This window comes from Erythrolamprus reginae, chromosome 1 (assembly GCF_031021105.1).
Source record: "Erythrolamprus reginae isolate rEryReg1 chromosome 1, rEryReg1.hap1, whole genome shotgun sequence".
NCBI classification, from domain to species: domain Eukaryota; kingdom Metazoa; phylum Chordata; class Lepidosauria; order Squamata; family Dipsadidae; genus Erythrolamprus; species Erythrolamprus reginae.
Window position 1 is genome coordinate 157,454,481 of NC_091950.1, and position 19,933 is coordinate 157,474,413.

The following is a 19,933-nucleotide window of genomic DNA, read 5'->3' on the forward strand; positions in this document are numbered from 1 at the left end:
ATTCCACTTATTTCATGAGATAAGCATTGTTTCATGTTGTCTACCTGACATCATATAGACATGTCATCTACCTGACATCATTATTGTGTAAATAATTTTATTTCTAATATATCTTCTTAATTTTAAGCAAATGTGATTATTCAAAACTTGTTCCTCTTGCATCATATTATGCTACCTTGAATGTGAAGAGCAGATTTGGGGACCGTTATTTCTAGCTTCTTCTCATATCTTATGTAATTTAAAGGTAGTTTATATTTAATGATTTGTTTATTCATTCAACAGTTATTAAGACACCACCCTTCAAAGGCCTTAATATAATAATCAATATGTCATATCTGGCTTAGTAAGTGGATGGTTGAGCAGGGAATTATTAAATGGAAGAAACTCATATTCCAGATGAAGCTGTACATTTGCTTTTATCTGCCACAAATGGGTTAAGGATAATTTATTTGTTTTTTTTTAGGGTTTCCTTTTCTCCCCTTCTAACATAGAAAATATAAGAAACTTGCCCTGCTGTTCTTCTGATGTTATTACATTTTATTATATGAAGTAAATAAATATTATAGCAAGTACATTATTAAAACTTTATAATGTAAACAGCTTCTAAAAGTTGAGTATATAAGTTTTAATATAGATGCTTTTAGATTTCTTCAGAGTTCTCTTTTCCTTTTTTTTCCAAAATGCAAATAGGATAAAAGAGTTAACATCTTAGTACAGAAAATAAATTTTGTTTGAATTTCCATACACAAGTGCTGCAGCAAGGAGATGGCGAACCAAAGAGGACTTTGCTCAGTGGAACAAATGAAAATAATGGAATAAAGAGCCAATGAGTAGACCCCATTTTTCTTTGTCTTCCCCAGACAAAGAGAAGTATTGAAATGGCCCATAAATTCTGCAGACAGTTGCTCTTCATGAGGCAACCACAAGACAGTGGTCTCAGTTGGGGCCTTTAAGGTCATTGGACTTGCATAGTTTGAAAGTAATTACAGTTTCAAAAATTGCTTGTTTTCAGCTACAGGAGTCTTTGGATCAACATAGCATTGGGTGAATAATCCTTAGTGACCTGGATAATTTTCTTATATTCTCCAATTTGTCTAGCAACTTCATCAAAAGGGCCTGATAATTCAATCTAATATAACACAACCAACACAAGCTGTGCAAAGGATCATTCTGACATACATCAAAAACATCTCAGAAACACCAACAGACTAGTAGAACCACATGGAATCACCATAGCATACAAACCAATTAAAACCTTCCAAAACATCCTAAGTAAACTAAACGACCCAGGAGCTCCAGAAGGAAAAAAAAAAAGGAGCTATCTACGACATGTAATGTAACATTGCAACAGCCGTTGTGTAGGACAAATAGGCAGAAGACCAGCAGAACAAATCCATGAAATTGCAGGCAGAAGACATGTTGTTGCGATGTTGGTTGAGATTTGTTGATTGAGCTTCTTCTCTGGCAACATTGCACTGCTAACCAGAGCATGCAAAACATTTGTTAGACCAATTCTAGAATACAGCTCACCTGTCTGGAACCGGCATTGCATATCAGACATTAATACAATCGAGAAAGTCCAGAAACATTTCACAAGAAGAGTCCTTCACTCCTCCGCTCGCAGTAGAATACCTTATTCCACCAGACTTGAAATATTGCTATTAGACAATTTACAACTATGTCACCTCCGATCTGATCTAACTGTACTTCATAAAATCATATACCAAAATGTCCTTCCTGTTAATGACTACTTCACCTTCAACCGCAGCAATACACAAGCATGTAATAGATTCAAACTAAATATAAACCACTTTAAACTTGACTGCAGAAAATACAACTTCAGCAATAGAGTGATCAATGCCTGGAATGCATTACCTAACTACATAAGAACATAAGAAAAGCCATGCTTAATCAGGCCAAAGCCCATCGAGTCCAGCATTCTGTGTCACACAGTGGCCTACCAATTGTCCATGGGGATCTTGAGCAGAAAGAGAAGGCAAGACCCTCCCTTTCCCCTGACCCCCAACAAATGGTACTCAAGGGAATGCTGCCTGCCTCAACCAACATAGAGGCGGTACATGGACATCCGTTTCAATAACCAATAATATCTGTAAAAAGGTAAGTGACAAGCTAGCAGTAAACAGCCCAACCAAAGAATCTGCAAGACCACTCCCACCAACACAGAGCGGGCAAGCCACTAGAATATAAACTAAGAGCAAATTTCATTCCCTTCTAGCACTGATAATATTACTGTAGCTTGGGTAATACAAAATCTTTAAGAAAGCATCCAAGCTCAGACAGCAGCAAGGACTCCTCAATTCTATAATAATAATACCTAAATATAGTTAGCAACAAATTAAATTTATGCAATGTTATAATAGTTTCACAAATTCAGTAAACCCTCCCCCCCCCCAGTGAATCACTGCCCCTCCCAGTTAGTTAGTAACTGGGATATTATAAAGTTATTTTAATAGTCTTACTGTGTTTGGAAAATATTTTGGGTGAGGACATTAAACTGGACAAGAATTAGCCTTCCCTTCGCCTAGAACTTTCGCTGGAAAGTGTTCTACTGTTGAGTGGGGATGTTTAAAACATTTTGATTGGACTCTAGAGAAGGAGAACAGTACAATATTTATTTATTGATTTGATTTGATTTGATTTGTATGCCACTCCCTGTTAAAAGGGGAGAAACTCTGGCCTTTCAAACTTTCATGAAGATCAATTGTCAACATCCTTTATCACTAGTCCCTAGAGATTTGGGCGGCATAAAAATCGAGTAAGTAAGTAAGTAAGTAAGTAAGTAAGTAAGTAAGTAAGTAAGTAAGTAAGTAATCTGGGGTAGCTAAAAGGCTGTGGTTTAACAACATTTGAAGAGCCATATATTACTTAATTAATTAACCTATGGTTAACATTTTTACTAAAACACTGTGGGGTTGGCTTATGCCTATTTTATAAAAATTTTATCAAGCATGTATTAGATAAAAGATATAGGAGATAACATGATTATTAATACATGAAATGGATATGGATAAAAGGGGATAGTGGGACACAGGGGTGGGCTGCAGCCCGGATGTGGGGGAATGCAATGGGGTAGCAAAAATGGAGCTCTACCCCAAAGCACCCAATTTGCACCATAAGATGTTGAAAAAAAAAATGCAGGGCATCCTGCATAAGCCATGCCCACAGTGTGGTAGTAAAAATTTTGGTAGCTCTTCACACATGGACGGTAGGCACATTGATGTGCTTATGTATGTCCCTTACAGACCTCTTAGGAATGGGGTAAGGTCAATAGTAGATAGTCTAAGGTTAAAGTTTTGTGGGTTTGGGGATGAAATCAGAGTCAGGTAGTGCATTCCAGGCATTGACCACTCTATTCTGAAGTCATATTTCTTGCAATTGAGTTTGGTGTGGTTTACCTTAAGTTTGTATCAATTGTGTATTCATGTATTGTTGTGGTTGAAGCTGAAATAGTCGTTGACAGGTAGGACATTGTAGGCAGACAATTTTGTGTACTATGCTTAGGTCAGACCAAAGGTGGTGAAGGTCAAGGTTGTCCAACCCCAAATTTCAAGTCCAGTGATATAAGGTATTCTGTTACAAACCGAGGAAGTGGAGGACTCTTCTTGTGAAATATCTCTGGACTCTTGATTGTATTCATGTTCGATATGCAGTGTGAGTTCTAAACAGATGAGCTGTATTCAAGAATTGGTCTAGCAAATATTTTGTATGCTTCAGAGAAAAAGCTACACAATATTAGGTTAACAACTCTTAATGCTTTTTTTTTTTGCAATGTTACACTGGGCTCTGGCAATTAGACTATTTGACAGACTGAGAGTCATCTACAACGTTGTGTCCATCCAGTTTGTATTTTATGTTGTAATTTTTTTTGTAAATATGTAAGACAGAACATTTGTTGGTTGAGATTTGATGCTGCCACTTGTTTGACCAACCTGACACATAGTCTAGGTCTTTTTGAAGGGTATTGATAATCCATATATTTTGGCAGTGTAGGAGTTGCATCTTCTCGTACCTGATATATAGAATTTACTCTAATGTGATTTCTGTGATGTTTAATAGTGAAACAGTAAAAAGGTTTTTTTTTAATTGCAGTCTTTGTTAAATCCACTGTTTATCTTTAAAATTGCAGTTCTCCTCATTCAACCTTCTCTTTAGCGAGGTATCTGATTTTTATTGTGCAGTCCTTTATTGATTGTGTCAAGGTGCTTTGCATTAAAAAATGACTTAAATGTTTGTAGTGTTACTAAACAAAAAGCAGTAAAAAGGAAATAAATTGAAAAGATGGAAACACATTCTATTTTGTTTCATGAACTTTAAACAATATTAAAAGGTAATAGCTCAAACTTACTAAATCGATTTTATGTTTTAAGGTCAGAAGGAAGCCTGACTGTTCTTTTTCAAATAAAGGTTCTTTTGGAGATTATAATGTTGAATTTTTATCAGGGAAAAACACAAGCTGAACAACAACAAAAAATTAACCATCATTACTACAACAGTAATAATGAGAACAATGCAATCGATACTAATAAGAATATTCATTCCCAGGCTAACATAAAATGTAGAATTCTAAAATAATATAATCTGGCTTCTTCAGGTCTTAACAAATTTCCTTACCTTCTGTTACAATGTAGTTTTGTAATAAAATAACCCTAAGAGAACCCAATTTAATAATAATAACAACAACACCCCTCCACACACACGCTTAATTATTGCCAATAAGAAAGACAAAAAAGTTTAGACAGTGGACATGTCAGTACCTGGAGACAAGAACAATCACAAAATATAAGACAAAAAGAAATATACGTGGAAAAAGTAATCAAATGTAGTACTATTAATAATAGGTAGCTTCGGTGCAATTCCAAAAAATCTGAGCATCATTTGAACACTATCAGACTGACAAAAATCACCATCAGTCAATTGCCTAAGACAGCTTGACTTAAACTACTTAAATTGGTTGACAATACCACCTAACAACAACATCCGTCTATCCCAGGTTCTTGGGAAGGATTCACTAAATGAATAAAAATACAAAAGAGCAATGGTGGCAATGTGAAAGTCAAGTGGACCACAGCCTGGTGCCCTAACCCTAACCCTAACCCTAACCCTAACCCTAACCCTAACCCTAACCCTAACCCTAACCCTAACCCTAACCCTAACCCTAACCCTAACCCTAACCCTAACCCTAACCCTAACCCTAACCCTAACCCTAACCCTAACCCTAGCCCTAGCCCTAGCCCTAGCCCTAGCTCTAACCCTAACCCTAGCCCTAGCCCTAGCCCTAGCCCTAGCCCTAACCCTAACCCTAAACCTAGCCCTAGCCCTAGCCCTAACCCTATCCCCAGCACTTCATTTTGTGGTCCACTATCAGAATAGAACAGCAATTGGTTGGTCCAGTTGTTTGCATTGAGGTGATTGTGGCTATCATCCTGGCTGGAGGACTCAGGTGCTCATGTGGATGGTGGCACTAGACACAACAGTGAATGGTGATGATGCAGGAGAACTGACATGTTCTGTGGCTGCTACTTGGCCAGCCTCATGGTCTAGGAGTCATCTTGGTAGTTGCTTCTTCCCTGAATGTGAGATTCAGGACTTGGATGTCTGTTTTGATTTGATCATGTTGGTTGATGATCTGAAGGAGGCTCTGGATTAGCAAGAGTAATGAGTTTTGGACTGTTTGGTGAAGTGGGGCCAACAAAATGAAATGTGTCAACATTTGGAAGTTCTATAGAATTCAATGAACTAATATTCCATTGAATATTAAAATTCATGGAATTCCTAAACAGATAAACAAAACAAGATATTACAAAAACAGTCATGGATAAAATATCCATTTAAAGTATAAGACAGACACTTTTTTTAATGCAACCAAATATGAAAAAAATAATTGATGTGTCAGCTTTTACATACCAAGTAACTTATAAGAAACTGCCACTTTTGGTATATTATCCAAGAAGAATATCCAATGATTTGAATAGGCTGTCAAAATGCTTCTTTTTCCAAGTACAGTAATATATATATGTAAAGCCAGACTGTAGTCTTCAACTAAAGCAACATATTGCAATAGATCAAATGCAGAACCAGATATGAGAATTCAACCATCTTTTATTAAGCAGATATTGAAGATGTTTGCAAAGATTTAAAGTAATATAGAGATGGATTAACTGTTACAAATAAACAAGTCAATGTTAATGAAGAAATTGTTTGCTTTTAAAAAAATAATTCTTTTTGGATTTCCTACCCTAATACTGAATGTAAGTGAAAAAGAGAATGTTGAGTTGAGTAGCTTTAGATAAAGTAGAAATATTTCAAAGTAGTGAAAATCTGGCAGAGACAACAGCTCAAATAGTGCTTTGGAATTACTTGCAATAGTTACTGAAAGCTATTAAAAATAAAATGTTTGAAACATGCTGTTGTTTTACAGTATCATCTGTGATCCATCAGACATCAGTTTTCTGTTATATTTCACTATATGGTGTTGTTCATATTTAGCCCTGAAACATTTTCCTAACCACCTCCTCAAATTTTGGAACAAATAGTGTCTATCCAGAGGGCAAGTGGCATCATATGCATCAAAACATTAGTGCGCCAGTGATGCCATTTTTGTGATTTGTATCAGTTACACCCACCAACTGTGCTACAATAAGATGATTTCATTCTGGCTAGCTCTGGATCCCTATGGTGCCACCATTTTTCTACTCCCCATTAGGTTTTACTTTGCAGAATGTCATAGTATGATTTCCTTTTTTTTAAAAAAAATATGTTATATGACTCTAGCTAGTGCAGATTGTAAATCATCATTTTATGACTTAGTACAATGTGTAAACTCATCCAACTTTATATTACGTGTTTCCCCAGTAAATTATGCTTGTTAAACAAGCCACTGTATAGCATTGTATGATCCTGGCTATTGTGTCAGCCCCACAGCTGAAAGCGAATGGATGATAAGTAACCTTAGAAATGATAATTTCATAGGCATTGTGTTGAAGCCAAGATGACATCCCACTGATATCATGACCTCATCGTGTAAATTATGCAAATGGTGTAATAAAATTAGGAACTTTGTGATATTATCTTGCAAATAAAATGTGTGTCATTTGTCCTATGACATCATGATGTAGTTTCCCCACCTGTGGATGGTCATGAATAAGTTATAAGACTACATATAGTTGTCTCTGCTTGTCTCTTGATCTGGACAAGTTTTCTCAAATGTGGATAGGTGACATTTGCAAATAACAATAGATAGTGTCTTATTGAGAAACAGGAATAGGAAGTAGTACATTTGGACAGAAAGAAGTTTCTTTTCTGTGACATGGACTTACTAAATGTGTGCTTCCCAGCAGGTGATTCATTCATGAGCCAGGGTGGTGCAGTAGTTAGAGTGTAGCACTCCAAACGTCTTCAGCTAATTGCTAGCTGTAGTTCAGAGGTTCAAATCTCACCACTGGCTCAAGGTTGACTCAGCCTTCCATCCTTCTGAAGTGGGTAAAATGAGGATCCAGATTGTTGGGGGCAATATGCTGATTCTGTAAACCGCTTAGAAAAGGCTGTAAAAGCACTATGAAGCAATGTCGTTTGGCGGGACCCAGGAGAAGAGCCTTCTCTGTGGCGGCCCTGACCCTCTGGAACCAGCTCCCCCCAGATATCAGAGTTGCCCCCACCCTCCTTGCCTTTTGCAAGCTCCTTAAAACCAACCTCTGTCGTCAGGCATGGGGGAATTGAAATTTCTCTTCCCCCTAGGCTTATAGAATTTATACATGGTATGCTTGTATGTATGAGTGGTTTTTTTAAATTGGGTTTTTTTTAGATTGTTTTTAATATTAGATTTGTTTACATTGTCTTTTTATATTGTTGTTAGCCGCCCCGAGTCTTCGGAGAGGGGCGGCATACAAATCTAATAAATAATAATAATAATAATAATAATAATAATAATAATAATAATAATAATAATAATAGTCTAAATGCTATTGCTATTCATTCAAGCAGAAGCAATTTGGGCAATTTAAACAAAGTAGTGAACTAGGCCTAATTAAGCTACCCAGACATAAACCCAGCCCTATTTAGTACCACTAAAGTATCCCTGTAACGAATGCATTTTAAAGTGTATTTCTTAGAAACAGCATTTAAACAATAGACTACTAGCAATGTGTTGCTCCCGGTTTGGACCATTTCTTAGAACCGGTAGCACTGGCAGGGGGAAGCTCCAGCTACCCACACTTCTGTGCATGTGCAGAATTGCACGTGTGTGCAAACCGGTGGCAAAATTATTTAGAACCCACCACTGTAGACTACTCTAAAATCTAAATGTTAACTCTCTACGCTTTTCCAGAAATTGCTAGAGATGCTAAGAATAAATAACTTCAGTTAATAGTATGGTTAAATACTCTAGCTGAGGAAAGGACAGTTGAATGGAATGAGCACACACTCATCCAGAGGTTGCATGTTTTTTAGGTCACTAGAAGTAAAATATTAACAAGTCTTGGAACAGAGACAGTCAGGAGGTCTAAGAGAAAAATCTTATTTTGGCAGCCCCCACAGCTGGATTTGCAAGGGGCAAAGGAAATTATAGAAATGCCCGAGAAGGAAAGCAGAGCAAAAGAAAGGAAAGGAGAAGAAAGAGGTCAGTAATTTGGATCCATTATCCCCACCAATGTCTGTTCTATCTGTAATCTGATGTGTGTCTTTTTTTAAAAAAAAATCAAACCCTTTCCTAGCACCTGATCCAATCAAGGGACCCTTAAAAAAATAAAAACACACAGGTCTCCAGATCACTATGGTCTTCCAACTACAGCAACATACTCTACGCATACCGGTGTGTGTGTGTGTGTGTGTGTGTGTGTGTGTGTGTATATATATATATATATATATATATATATATAATTTCTATTTAAATTACAACTGTGGTAACTGGACAGCTTAGCGGCTAGGACACAGCCTCCTTTGTACGTGTTAAGCTGGTGTATGAATAAGAAAATGGCTGAGAGGATTTTTTCAGGAGACTAAGAAAAGAACTTCAAAGCAGGTAGAGAAACAGATGGAAATGGGTCTGACCCACAACGTGAGTAAAGAAGGAAAGGATATAGGCAACAGCCACTGTGTGGCTTTCTTTCCATCTGATAGTTTTGTGGCTCTAACTGACGGCACATTGAACATTGTACATTTGACTGCACAACTTTTTCTGTTTTGAGGGTCACATAGACTTTGGATTGTACTCTCAAAGCGAACTAACTCCAAAACTAGTTAGTGTATCTGGGACTATAAGTAAACCTGATTTCATTTTATTTATACCTTAACCTTAACCTTAAATAAAATGAACATACAATTATTCTCTTGTAATATTGAATAATATGCTCCTCCTTATCCCATTAAGCGTGACAACATGATAAACTAAATTTGAAAGTCTCTGAGGACTGCATATAATGTCTGGGAGGGATTTCAGCTATCTATCTCTGCCTCGCAGCCATTCAATGTCCAGCCAGATTTTTGTATTTAAATTATTTCCATTTCCATTAGTTCCTTATTTTTTTTAAAAATTCCTCATCTCTTTACTTGCTAAACAAATCCTAATGTTTTGTACTTCATATTGTCTTGCTTGCTTTCTCTCATTAGTTTTTTTTTTAAAAGCTAGAGCAATGTGGGTTATTTTGAAAGGCACAAAAGTCCCTTCCTATTATTGTGAAAGTGAGATCCCGTTGTTCCTATCCATGCAATAGGAAGCTGGCAAGAAGAGTTACATAATTATTTCTTAATTTTATCTCTGTGATATAAATTAATATGTACAAAGTTTATGCTAATCTATATCCTCTTTGAGTTTATGCATGAGTGCCTATAATTTTATACAAATGGCTGTGCCGTGAAATAAGATTGCTCATTTCCTACAGATAACGTAAAAGGGTTGAGTTTAACACACATTCTTTATCTATGGAGCTGACTTTTACCGCTGAAAATTAAAGTTTGCATATGACTATGGTCAAACAGCCAAACTCTTATATCCACCATGAAGTATTGGATTAGGTTATATGCAAATAGTACTATGGAAATATAAAACACATTGCTTTGGATCAACAGGGGAAAGAAAAGAACTTTAAGTGAGTCACCTCATTTGGATTTTAAATGTCATAACGATTTTTGATGTAACCTGTTGGCTAGACATGACATTTTAGCTGAGTCCTGTATTCCTGAGGTTATTTTAAAATTCTATTTAATTTTGTACTCCAATTAAATATTTTTAGTCCCATTAATGGGAGCTAACTCCCAAAAGAGGAGCTAGTTATGAAATTTATTTTCATCCATACAAAATGAGTAATTGTTCAGTAATGTTTCCATACAAAAATGCTAACAATACATTTTTTTTAAAAAAAGGTGTAATGAAAAAGGGAAAAGTACATTATTTAGTCAGATTTCATTGCCTTTGGAATGACATAATTGATGTCTTATTAACACTCTATAAAGTGCAGTTTATAAATACAAAGCAAAGGTGGGTTTCAGCAGTTCTGGAGAACCTGTATTGTAAATGTTGAGTAGCTCGGAGAACCGTAGTGGAAATTTTGAGTAGTTCAGAGAACTGGTAAATACTACCTCTGACTGGCTCTGCTCCCATCTATTCTCTGTCTTCTGAATCACAGTTGATTAGGAGGAAATGGGGATTTTGCAGTAACTTTCTCTTGGAGGGAGGAGGGAATGGAGATTTTACAGTATCCTTCCCCTGCTATGGCCAACAGGCCATGGCCAACAAGCCACACCCACAGAACCAGTAGTAATTTTTTTCTTTAATCCCACCATTGATACAAAGTGTATACAGAGGTGGGCTGCTAAGGTGGAATGGTGATGTGTGCTCGACCCTGTGGCTCTGAGTGCTAGTGGAGTCCAGCGCAATGATGCTACTGCACCTGGGCAGGTAGCAAAGTCGTGCGTGGACATGCAGGGGTACTCCGGGTGCCCCTGCATATCCACTTGCAATTTTTCTACCTGCCCAGGTACAGTAGAGTAATTGCGCTGGACTCTGCTAGCACTCAGAGCCACGGGGGCAAGCACACATCACCGTTCCACCACTCCACCTTTCCACTTTAACAGCCCACCTCAGAGTGTATTTTTAGCACTTTGTTCTGTATTGGACCTTCTACTGAAGGAGCATCAAACTTGTGGCTTGAGGGCCGGATGCGTCACATGTTGGCCATGCCCCTTTAGCAAAGAGGGAAAAAGTCGAGATACATCATGTGAACGTGATATGCCAGCCTTAAATTGGCAAAACCAATCTGACTACTTTAACAATAGGTACACAAATGTTGCAGGAATCCAGGAAATAATCCACAATGGTACAATACGAAATGTAAAGAAACCATGTAACATTTTTTTTGTCTCTGTCTAAATTTTAGAGACTTCCTTGCTATTCATGGTGAGAAAAAAGGTAACCCAATAATATCATCAAGTAATCTAATTCATAGAATAGAATAGAATTTTATTGGCCATGTGTGATTGGACACACAAGGAATTTGTCTTGGTGCATATGCTCTTAGCGTACATAAAAGAAAAAGATACATTTGTCAAGAATCATGTGGTACAACACTTAATGATTGTCAGAAGGGTCAAATAAGCAATGAAGAAACAATCAATATTAATAAAAATCTTAGGATACAAGCAACAAGTTACAGTCGTACAATCCTAAGTGGGAGGAAAGTATGATAGGAATGATGGGAAAACAAGTAGAATAGAAGTGCAGATTTAGTAAAGAGTCTGACAGTGTTGAGGGAATTATTTATTTAGTAGAATTATGGTGTTCGGGGAAAAAATGTTCTTGTGTCTAGTTGTCTTGGTGTGCAGTGCTCTGTAGCGACGTTTTGAGGGTAGGAGTTGAAACAGTTTATGACCAGGATGCGAGGGGTCAGTAAATATTTTCCCCGCCCTCTTTCATCGATTAGAATTTATTTACAGTGCAAAACCAAACACAGTAAAAGAACAAGATACAATACAATAGCTATTAAAAGAACTTTAAAAATTGCAACTAACAATAGCATGTGGGAGAAGCCCAGACGTTATCTCTCCCCTGCTTGATTCCTTTCCAGAAACCTCTAAGAAAGTAACATTATTCTTATTGAGAGATATAATTTATTAGAAAATGTTAAGAGATGAGGAAAAAATTGCTGAAATATTTTTCTTTCTTTCAGTGGGAGGGGAGGCATAGTATAGCAGATAGGATGAAATATACATTTCCCACTGATCTGCATCCAATATATACTGTATGTACAAGTGGTGTAACTTGCCTGCAACTATAACTACTAAAATCACCTCTTCCACACTATTTATTAAAAGTACAGGAGTCCAGCTTAGTTACTTCTAATGTCAACACAGCATTTTGCATAAGTGTAATTCTAGGCACCAGATTTCACTGAAACTTTTCAATTTTAAAGACAGTATAATTGCCCTTTTTAACCTTTGAATAACAAAAAAAATGTTCTAGTTCTAGACTGAAGTCTAATATATGCTAATAATCTACTACTTGGAAACAATTTGCAAGTTCATTTTTAAAATTGTGCCTTCCTTTGTGAAAGCTAATTTACCATTGCACACACATTACTGCAGTCAGTTATAGTAGATTAGAATATAAAGCATAAATGGTGACCTCACATTTTTAAAACAAAAACATAATGTCCCACACTATGACATGTAATATTTATAATAAAGCATACTAAGATAATTATAGATAGATGGAATGTTTATTACTAACATTAAAAAGATCAGCGTACAAATACTATAAATCTGAAAACAACATCTAATACTACCTGTACTGTATATTATGAAATCCCAACGGGGGCATAAATCTCTACCAAAGATTGAGTGCCTTAATTGTGCTAAACAATAGACAATGTGTAAATCAAACAATGGCACAAATCTATGCCTCTGCTGGAAATGCCCAATTTTTAATCTAGTAGGAAATAGGAAATATAAAATTCAAACTCTGAGTCTAAAAATTCCTTAGAAGGAGTGTGATGAACGTCCCACATGTATATTATATAGCACAGAAGAACGTTTCTATGTCAACAATACAATAGCATAAAAGTTAGGTAGTATAAAAGCTAAGAGCCATTTTGGTGTAATGGTTAAGGAACCAGGCTAGAAACCAGGAAAGTGGGAGTTCTAATCTGGCCGTAGGTACAAAGCTTGTTGGGTGACCATGAGCTGGTCACTCCCTCTGAACTCCAGAAAACAAACCAATTCTGAAAAACCTTGTTAAGAAAAGGAGAGGACCTAGTCCAGGCAGGCAATCATCAGGAGATCATTGGAACACCATCTTTCGGCTGTGGAGAGGAGGGCGTTTACCCAGGTTTGCCTGGTGCACCAGTTGCGGCCCTACTTGGACAGGGAATCATTACTCACAGTCGCTCATGCCCTCATCACCTCGAGGTTCGATTAGTGCAACGCTCTCTACATGGGGCTACCTTTGAAAAGTGTTCAGATCGTGCAGAATGCGGCCGCGAGAGCTATCGTGGGGCTTCCCAGATCCGCCCATGTTTCTCCAACACTCCATGGCCTGCACTGGCTGCCGATCAGTTTCCGGTCACAATTCAAAGTGTTGGTAATGATCTTCAAAGCCCTACATGGCAGTGGACCAGAATACCTCCGGAACCGCCTTCTACCGCATGAATCCCAGCGGCTGATGAGGTCCCACAGAGTTGGCCTTCTCCAGGTCCCGTCGACCTAACAGTGTCGTTTGGCGGGCCCCAGGGGAAGAGCCTTCTCTGTGGCGGCCCCGGCCCTCTGGAATCAACTCCCCCCACAGATTAGAACAGCTCCCAGCCTCCTTGTCTTTCGCAAATTACTCAAGACCCACCTATATCGCCAGGCATGGGGGAATGGAGACATCTCCCCTAGGCTTTTATATTTTATGTTTTTGGTATGTATGTGTTGCATGGGTTTTAAATTGTCGGGGGTTTATATATTGTTCTCTTTTAATATTAGATTTGTTGCAATGTTATATTGTTTTTGATTATTGTTGTGAGCCACCCCGAGTCTTCGGAGAGGGGCGACATACAAATCTAATAAATAATAATAATTATAGTAATAAATCAGACTGATTATGAAACTGATCTGTGGGAACACAAGACCCACTAGAACTGATGGGACAATGGGACAAGGTAAGAGGATAAATGGTCAGTAGAATTCAAGACCAAGCTGCAAAGAATAAATTGGAATCACTTTATAATATGTAAATAGATATATTGCTCTTGAGTTAAAATGGTATATACAAAATATGCCCCCATATGATGTCGGGTGGTGGGCACTAAGAACATTGGGCACATTGTTATATGTTGTGTGTATGTTGTATTGTTATTGCTAAAAATCAATAAAAATATTTTTTTAAAAAGGAAACTAGACTGATTCAAAGGTAAACCCCACCCCCCCGGCGGCAGATTAGGGCAGCACTGCCACTACTGGTGAACTGCATGCAAAGCTTTCAGATTTTGCCCTCATGAGATTTTGCTTCTGCACAGGCGCACAAAGAAAAAATACGTTGGGATGCGTGCGCACACACATAAGGGAACTGAAGCTGCACACTCAGTGCTCTGAGCATTACCGGTGTGCTGTCCTCAACCGTACTGGTAGCATCCCACTACTACACCCCCCACAGTGTAAAATATATGATGTTCCAGCATTGTGGTGCTAGAAAAGTAGGTGGCACAAACCAAGCTGTACAGGTAGGGTTTTTTTTTTACTTATGATCCCAATTGAGCCCAAAATTTCTGTTGCTAAATGAGACAGATGTTAAATGAGTTTTGCCCAATTTTACAATCTGTCTTGCCATAGTTGTTAAAAGAATCACTGCAGTTGTCGAGTCGGTAATGTGTTGTCTTTGGCTTCCCCATTCATTTTTTTGTTTGGAAGGATTGCGAAAGGGGATCCCATGACCGTAGGACATGGTAACTGTCATAAATATGAGCCAGCATCTGAATTTTGATCATGTGACCCTGGGCATGCTGCCTACTGTTGTAAGTGTGAAAAAGTGCTGTAAAGTCACTTTTTCCAAAGCCGTTGTAACTTTGAATACTGAATGAAAGGTTGTAAGTCAAGGGCTACCTAATTAAATAGCACAGAACAACATTTATTAGCAGAATCCAAGGGACTAGAACAGTGATGGCAAATCTATGTCCTAGCTCAGCTTCAGTGTGCAGGCGAGTTGATTTTTGGCTTCCATAGAAGCTCTGGGAGGGCGTTTCTGGCTTCCCGAGAGCCTCCTGGGGTATGGGGGATGGCCAGGGAAGCCTTTGGAGCCTGGGGAGGATGAAACACAAGACTACTGGGCCCACTAGAAGTTGGGAAATAGGCCGTTTCCAGACTCCAGAGGGCCTCTTGGGAGGGGGGGGGGAAGCTGTTTTTGCCCTCTCCAAGCATTGAATTATGGGTATAAGCATTCACACTAGGGTGAATGCCTAGTGCATGCTCTTTTGACACCTGAGGAAAAACAGATTCGCCATCACTGGACTAGAAATTAAACTCCTATTCGATTGCAAGTATGAATCCTAACATGATACACAATTGTTCTTTTGACTTTTTCAAAACTCAACATGGTAAAAAAAAATCCCGATAGAAGCCATTGAACTGAAGGGAAATTTTTCCCCTTCTAGGACTATCTTCCATGTAGATTAAATTTGTCTTCTTCAATTAAAGAGGCTAAGACGATTGGGGAAAAATATAAATTTTAGCAAAGGCTGAAGAAAAGGAACCAAACACATATTTCTTTCTACTGGAAATGGTCCCGGCAATATCAAATTCAGCACATTCATGGCATCAATATGAATGGGATGCAAGCATTCCTCTATATTCCTCTATATTCTAAAGAAGCATATTTGGATTATTCCACCAGTTTCACCAGGCTATATGGACTCCACCAGCATTTTTTTGCCTTAGAAAATCTTAAATATGGCAGAGACATAGTAGTTCCCTCTACTGTGGAAAATGTTGTGATTGCACCCATTCTTTTCTAGACACAATAACACACTGGCTATTCAATGCTCCTTTTCCAATCAATGTTTGGAAGATTACCAAACATTCTAAGAACTTTATTCAATTGGATTCACATTTGTAAGATCTCTTATATTTTTTGATTTTCCACTCCCCACAAAATCCCCTTTAAACAAAATTAGCTTGCAGTTAGACGTTCAACTTCTCAATAGAAACTTAGCCCATGCTGTGATCTTTTTGTACTCATTGATGCTATGAAGATGATAGCTGTCATCCTGAGTCCAGTAAAACACGAACTGGGACCTGCTGACTGGCTATAGTGATCTGGATCAATAACTTATTTCTTTAAAGAATTGAAGTTATAAATGAAAAATAAAGTTACTAGAGGATAACTGAAAAAACAGAGTTGGGAGGGACATTGGAGATTTATTTATTTTTATTTATTTATTTATTTATTGTTAGAGTTGGAAGGGACCATACGGGTCATCAAGTTCAACCCCCTGCCTAAGCAGGAACCCTATAGCATCCTAGCCAAATGGCAGTCCAATTTCCTCTTAAAAATATGCAGAGTATTGGAGTTCACAACGTCCGCTGGTAGGTTGTTCCACTGGTTGATCGTTCTGACCATCAGGAAGTTCTTCCTTATTTCCAGGTTGAATCTCTCCTTGGTCAGCTTCCAGCCGTTGTTCCTCATCCGGCCTTCTGGTGCCCTGGAGAATAAAGTGATCCCCTCCTCTCTGTGGCAACCCCTCATATACCTGTAGACCGCTATCATGTCCACTCTGGCCTTCACTAGATCTTCTAGTGTAATCCCCTGCTCAAGCAGAAAACTCTATATCATTTCAGATGAATGATTGTCCAATCTCTTACCAAAAGCCTCCAATGTTGGAGCATCCACAACTTTTGGAAGCAAGTCATTTCTCTGATTAATTGTTCTGCCAGGAGATTTCTCCTTAGTTCTAGGTGGCTTCTCTCCTTGATTAGTTTCCATTGATTGCTTTTGGTCCTGCCTTCAGCTGGTTTGGAGAAAAGGTTGACTCCCTCTTCTTTGTGGCAGATTCGCCTTCATTATCCATTTCTATATGGGGTGAATCTGAAAGATGCCCTGACAATGGGCATGACTCTTAAGTTAATGGTTTCGTGGAACCAATGAATCGTCAATAATACAGGATGGGTCAATGGAAGCTAATTCAAGTTTCTTCCAAAATCTGAAGATCATAATGAAAGCTATTTTGAAATTAACAAATACTACAAAGAGTATTCTAATACTATCCTTATGAAAAGAAAGATTTCTATATAATGATGCCTAGCTGACAACTCAAAGTTGCTCAATCTGTCGCTCTCCCCAACTGCTTACTTGCTGAAATACATTCATTATCTACTCGATGTAGAAATGTGCAATGCAATTATGCTATAATTAGTTTTGGGTCTATTATGCTGGTTCATCTCATCTCTCCTTGGTGTAAAATTGAATCATTAGTGCATTTTATTTACTGATATAGGTCAGAAATGCTGCCAGGGCAGATGCATCCCAATTCATATGACCTGCTTACAGTTTATGGGGTGAATGAAAGACAATACCTCAAAATCTATTTAAGCAATGGTACCTAGATGCCAATCAAGATGTTCACCTGAATCCACGCCAGCATGAGATGTGCAGTCTGAATCCACCATATAAATAGACTAGAAGTGTATCTCTCACATATATTAAAGTGTATTAAAGCTTGGCATTATTTTTATTATTTTTATTATTTTTATTATTTTTATTATTTTTATTATTTTTATTATTTTTATTATTTTTATTATTTTTATTATTTTTATTATTTTTATTATTTTTATTATTTTTATTATTTTTATTATTTTTATTATTTTTATTCGTTTTATTAGTTTTATTCGTTTCATTTTTTCATTATTATATTATTATTATTATTATTATTATTACTACTACTACTACTACTACTACTACTACTACTACTACTACTACTATTTAGAATTCTCCGAAGACTCAGGGCTTATATTATTTCCTGTATTTTATCTTAGGATGGATATACAGTATGTTTATCCCAGGAATGTTTAAATTCAGTTACTGTGGATTTACCAACCACGTCTGCCAGAAGTTTGTTTTTACAATCTGACCAATCAGGCATTTACAGTGGGGGTGTCCCTCTGACCTTCATGCCAATCAGCTTAAAGCTCTGTTGGGAGAACTGGCAGTAGACTTATGGTTGGGGGTATTATTATTATTATTATTATTATTATTATTATTATTATTATTATTTATTAGACATTGCTCAAAAGCCTGAGCCAAAATCTGTCATTATTGTGGAATGGAGCCAGAGAAGATCTAAATTTCTGAAATTTCCCTTCCTAGCCCTTGAGGATGTAATTTTAATAATGACACAAATATAACTCTAATAATCATGGGATGCGAGTACTACCAAAACAAATCTTGAACTCATTCTACATGCTACCTGAGCACATAGTAGACAAGCTTGACATTTCACAACTGCCTGAGTGGGATAAATAGAAAGGTTATATGATGTACATATTGCTACAATTGTCTATCATTACTTTGCCTGTTCACTTGATGCCTGCCTAATCAGCAGTGTGCAGGAGGTTGCTGTTTTCATCAGCATGACAAACGCAGTGCCAGGCCAAGCTATGCCACTTTTGTAGGCACAACATTAGTTTGATTTCCTTGAATAGAGAATAGAAACTTCTATGGGGAGATTTCTGTTGCTAAAAAGACTGGCCCTTGCGCAAGATAGGGCAGTGATGTTTGTTCCTTTTTATCAGGATTTCCGTGTTGGTAGAAGAGAATTCTGGCCATGCTCAATCTGCTTTCAAAGAAAAAGGATCAAAAACTGTGGTGTATGGAAGTTTCTAGTATATCAATATTGGAACTCAACATTATGCCGCACGAATCCCAGTGACCGGTTAGGTCCCACAGAGTGGGCCTTCTCCGGGTCCCATCAACAAAACAATGTCATTTGGCGGGACGCAGGGGGAGAGCCTTCTCTGTGGCGGCCCTGGCCCTCTGGAACCAACTCCTCCCGGAGTTTAGAATTGCCCCCACCCTCCTTGCCTTTCGTAAACTCCTTAAAACCCACCTCTGTCGTCAAGCGTGGGGGAACTGAGACATCTTCCCCTGCCTATGTAGTTCTAGTGCATGATATGACTGTATGTATGTTTTTTTTATATTGGGGTTCCTTGTTTTTAGATTTTTTAAATGTGTAATTGTTATCTTAGATTTTAATTATTAGATTTGCCAATATATATTGTTTTTGTAGTTGTTGTGAGCCGCCCCGAGTCTGCGGAGAGGGGCGGCATACAAATCTAATAAGTACAAATACAAATACAAGTAGTAGAACAAAGCATACACACACTCCAGGCAGTTTATAATATAATAAAAAGTTTAAAAATAGCACATGAAAATGAAAATTTGAAGAATTAAATAGAAAAGCCAATACCCAAGATGATATGCAGCCTAGGGATGAGAATCTTCTGTATCTGGTCAGACATATCTTTTTTTTTATGTACACTGAGAGCATATGCACCAAGACAAATTCCTTGTGTGTGTCCAATAACACTTGGCCAATAAAAAATTTCCCGGCAGGCCTGGGAGCCATGAATTGTACATCTTTCATGGCCAAACCGTGTAAATGTTGTGTATGCATGCGATTATGACTGTTTTTATAGTTAATGGGTTTTTATTACGGGGTTTTAGTTTTAGATATTATTCGACTTCTTCTATTGCTTTGTATCTTTTTGTATCTGAATTATATTTTTGTAAGCCGCTCTGAGTCCTTCGGGATTGGGCAGCATAGAAGACAAACAAACAAACAAACAAACAACCCCCCCCCCCAATGTAGCAGTTTTCCATTAGGCTCTTATGGAAGGCCAGGATTATGAGGGCAGATCTCATCACCAATGGGAGAATATTCCAGCGTGTAAGGCAGTA

At 37.7% G+C, this 19,933-nt stretch overlaps 1 protein-coding gene across 4 annotated transcripts in view; it reads left to right on the plus strand.

The window, feature by feature from the left end:
- Nucleotides 1-8,509: 8,509 nt before the first annotated feature.
- SLC15A2 (solute carrier family 15 member 2) overlaps nucleotides 8,510-19,933 on the plus strand; it is a 112,423-nt gene continuing 100,999 nt past the window's right edge. For 2 of the 4 annotated variants that reach the window (XM_070730248.1, XM_070730266.1), the window contains exon 1: nucleotides 8,549-8,635. Coding sequence is in view for 1 of the 4 variants with exons in the window: in XM_070730255.1 (XP_070586356.1) it covers nucleotides 8,587-8,635 (49 nt within the window). In the remaining 3 variants the exon portion in view is untranslated. Of the gene's footprint in view, nucleotides 8,636-19,933 lie in introns of all 4 variants that reach the window. The other 2 variants (XM_070730255.1, XM_070730260.1) reach the window with 2 other exon arrangements.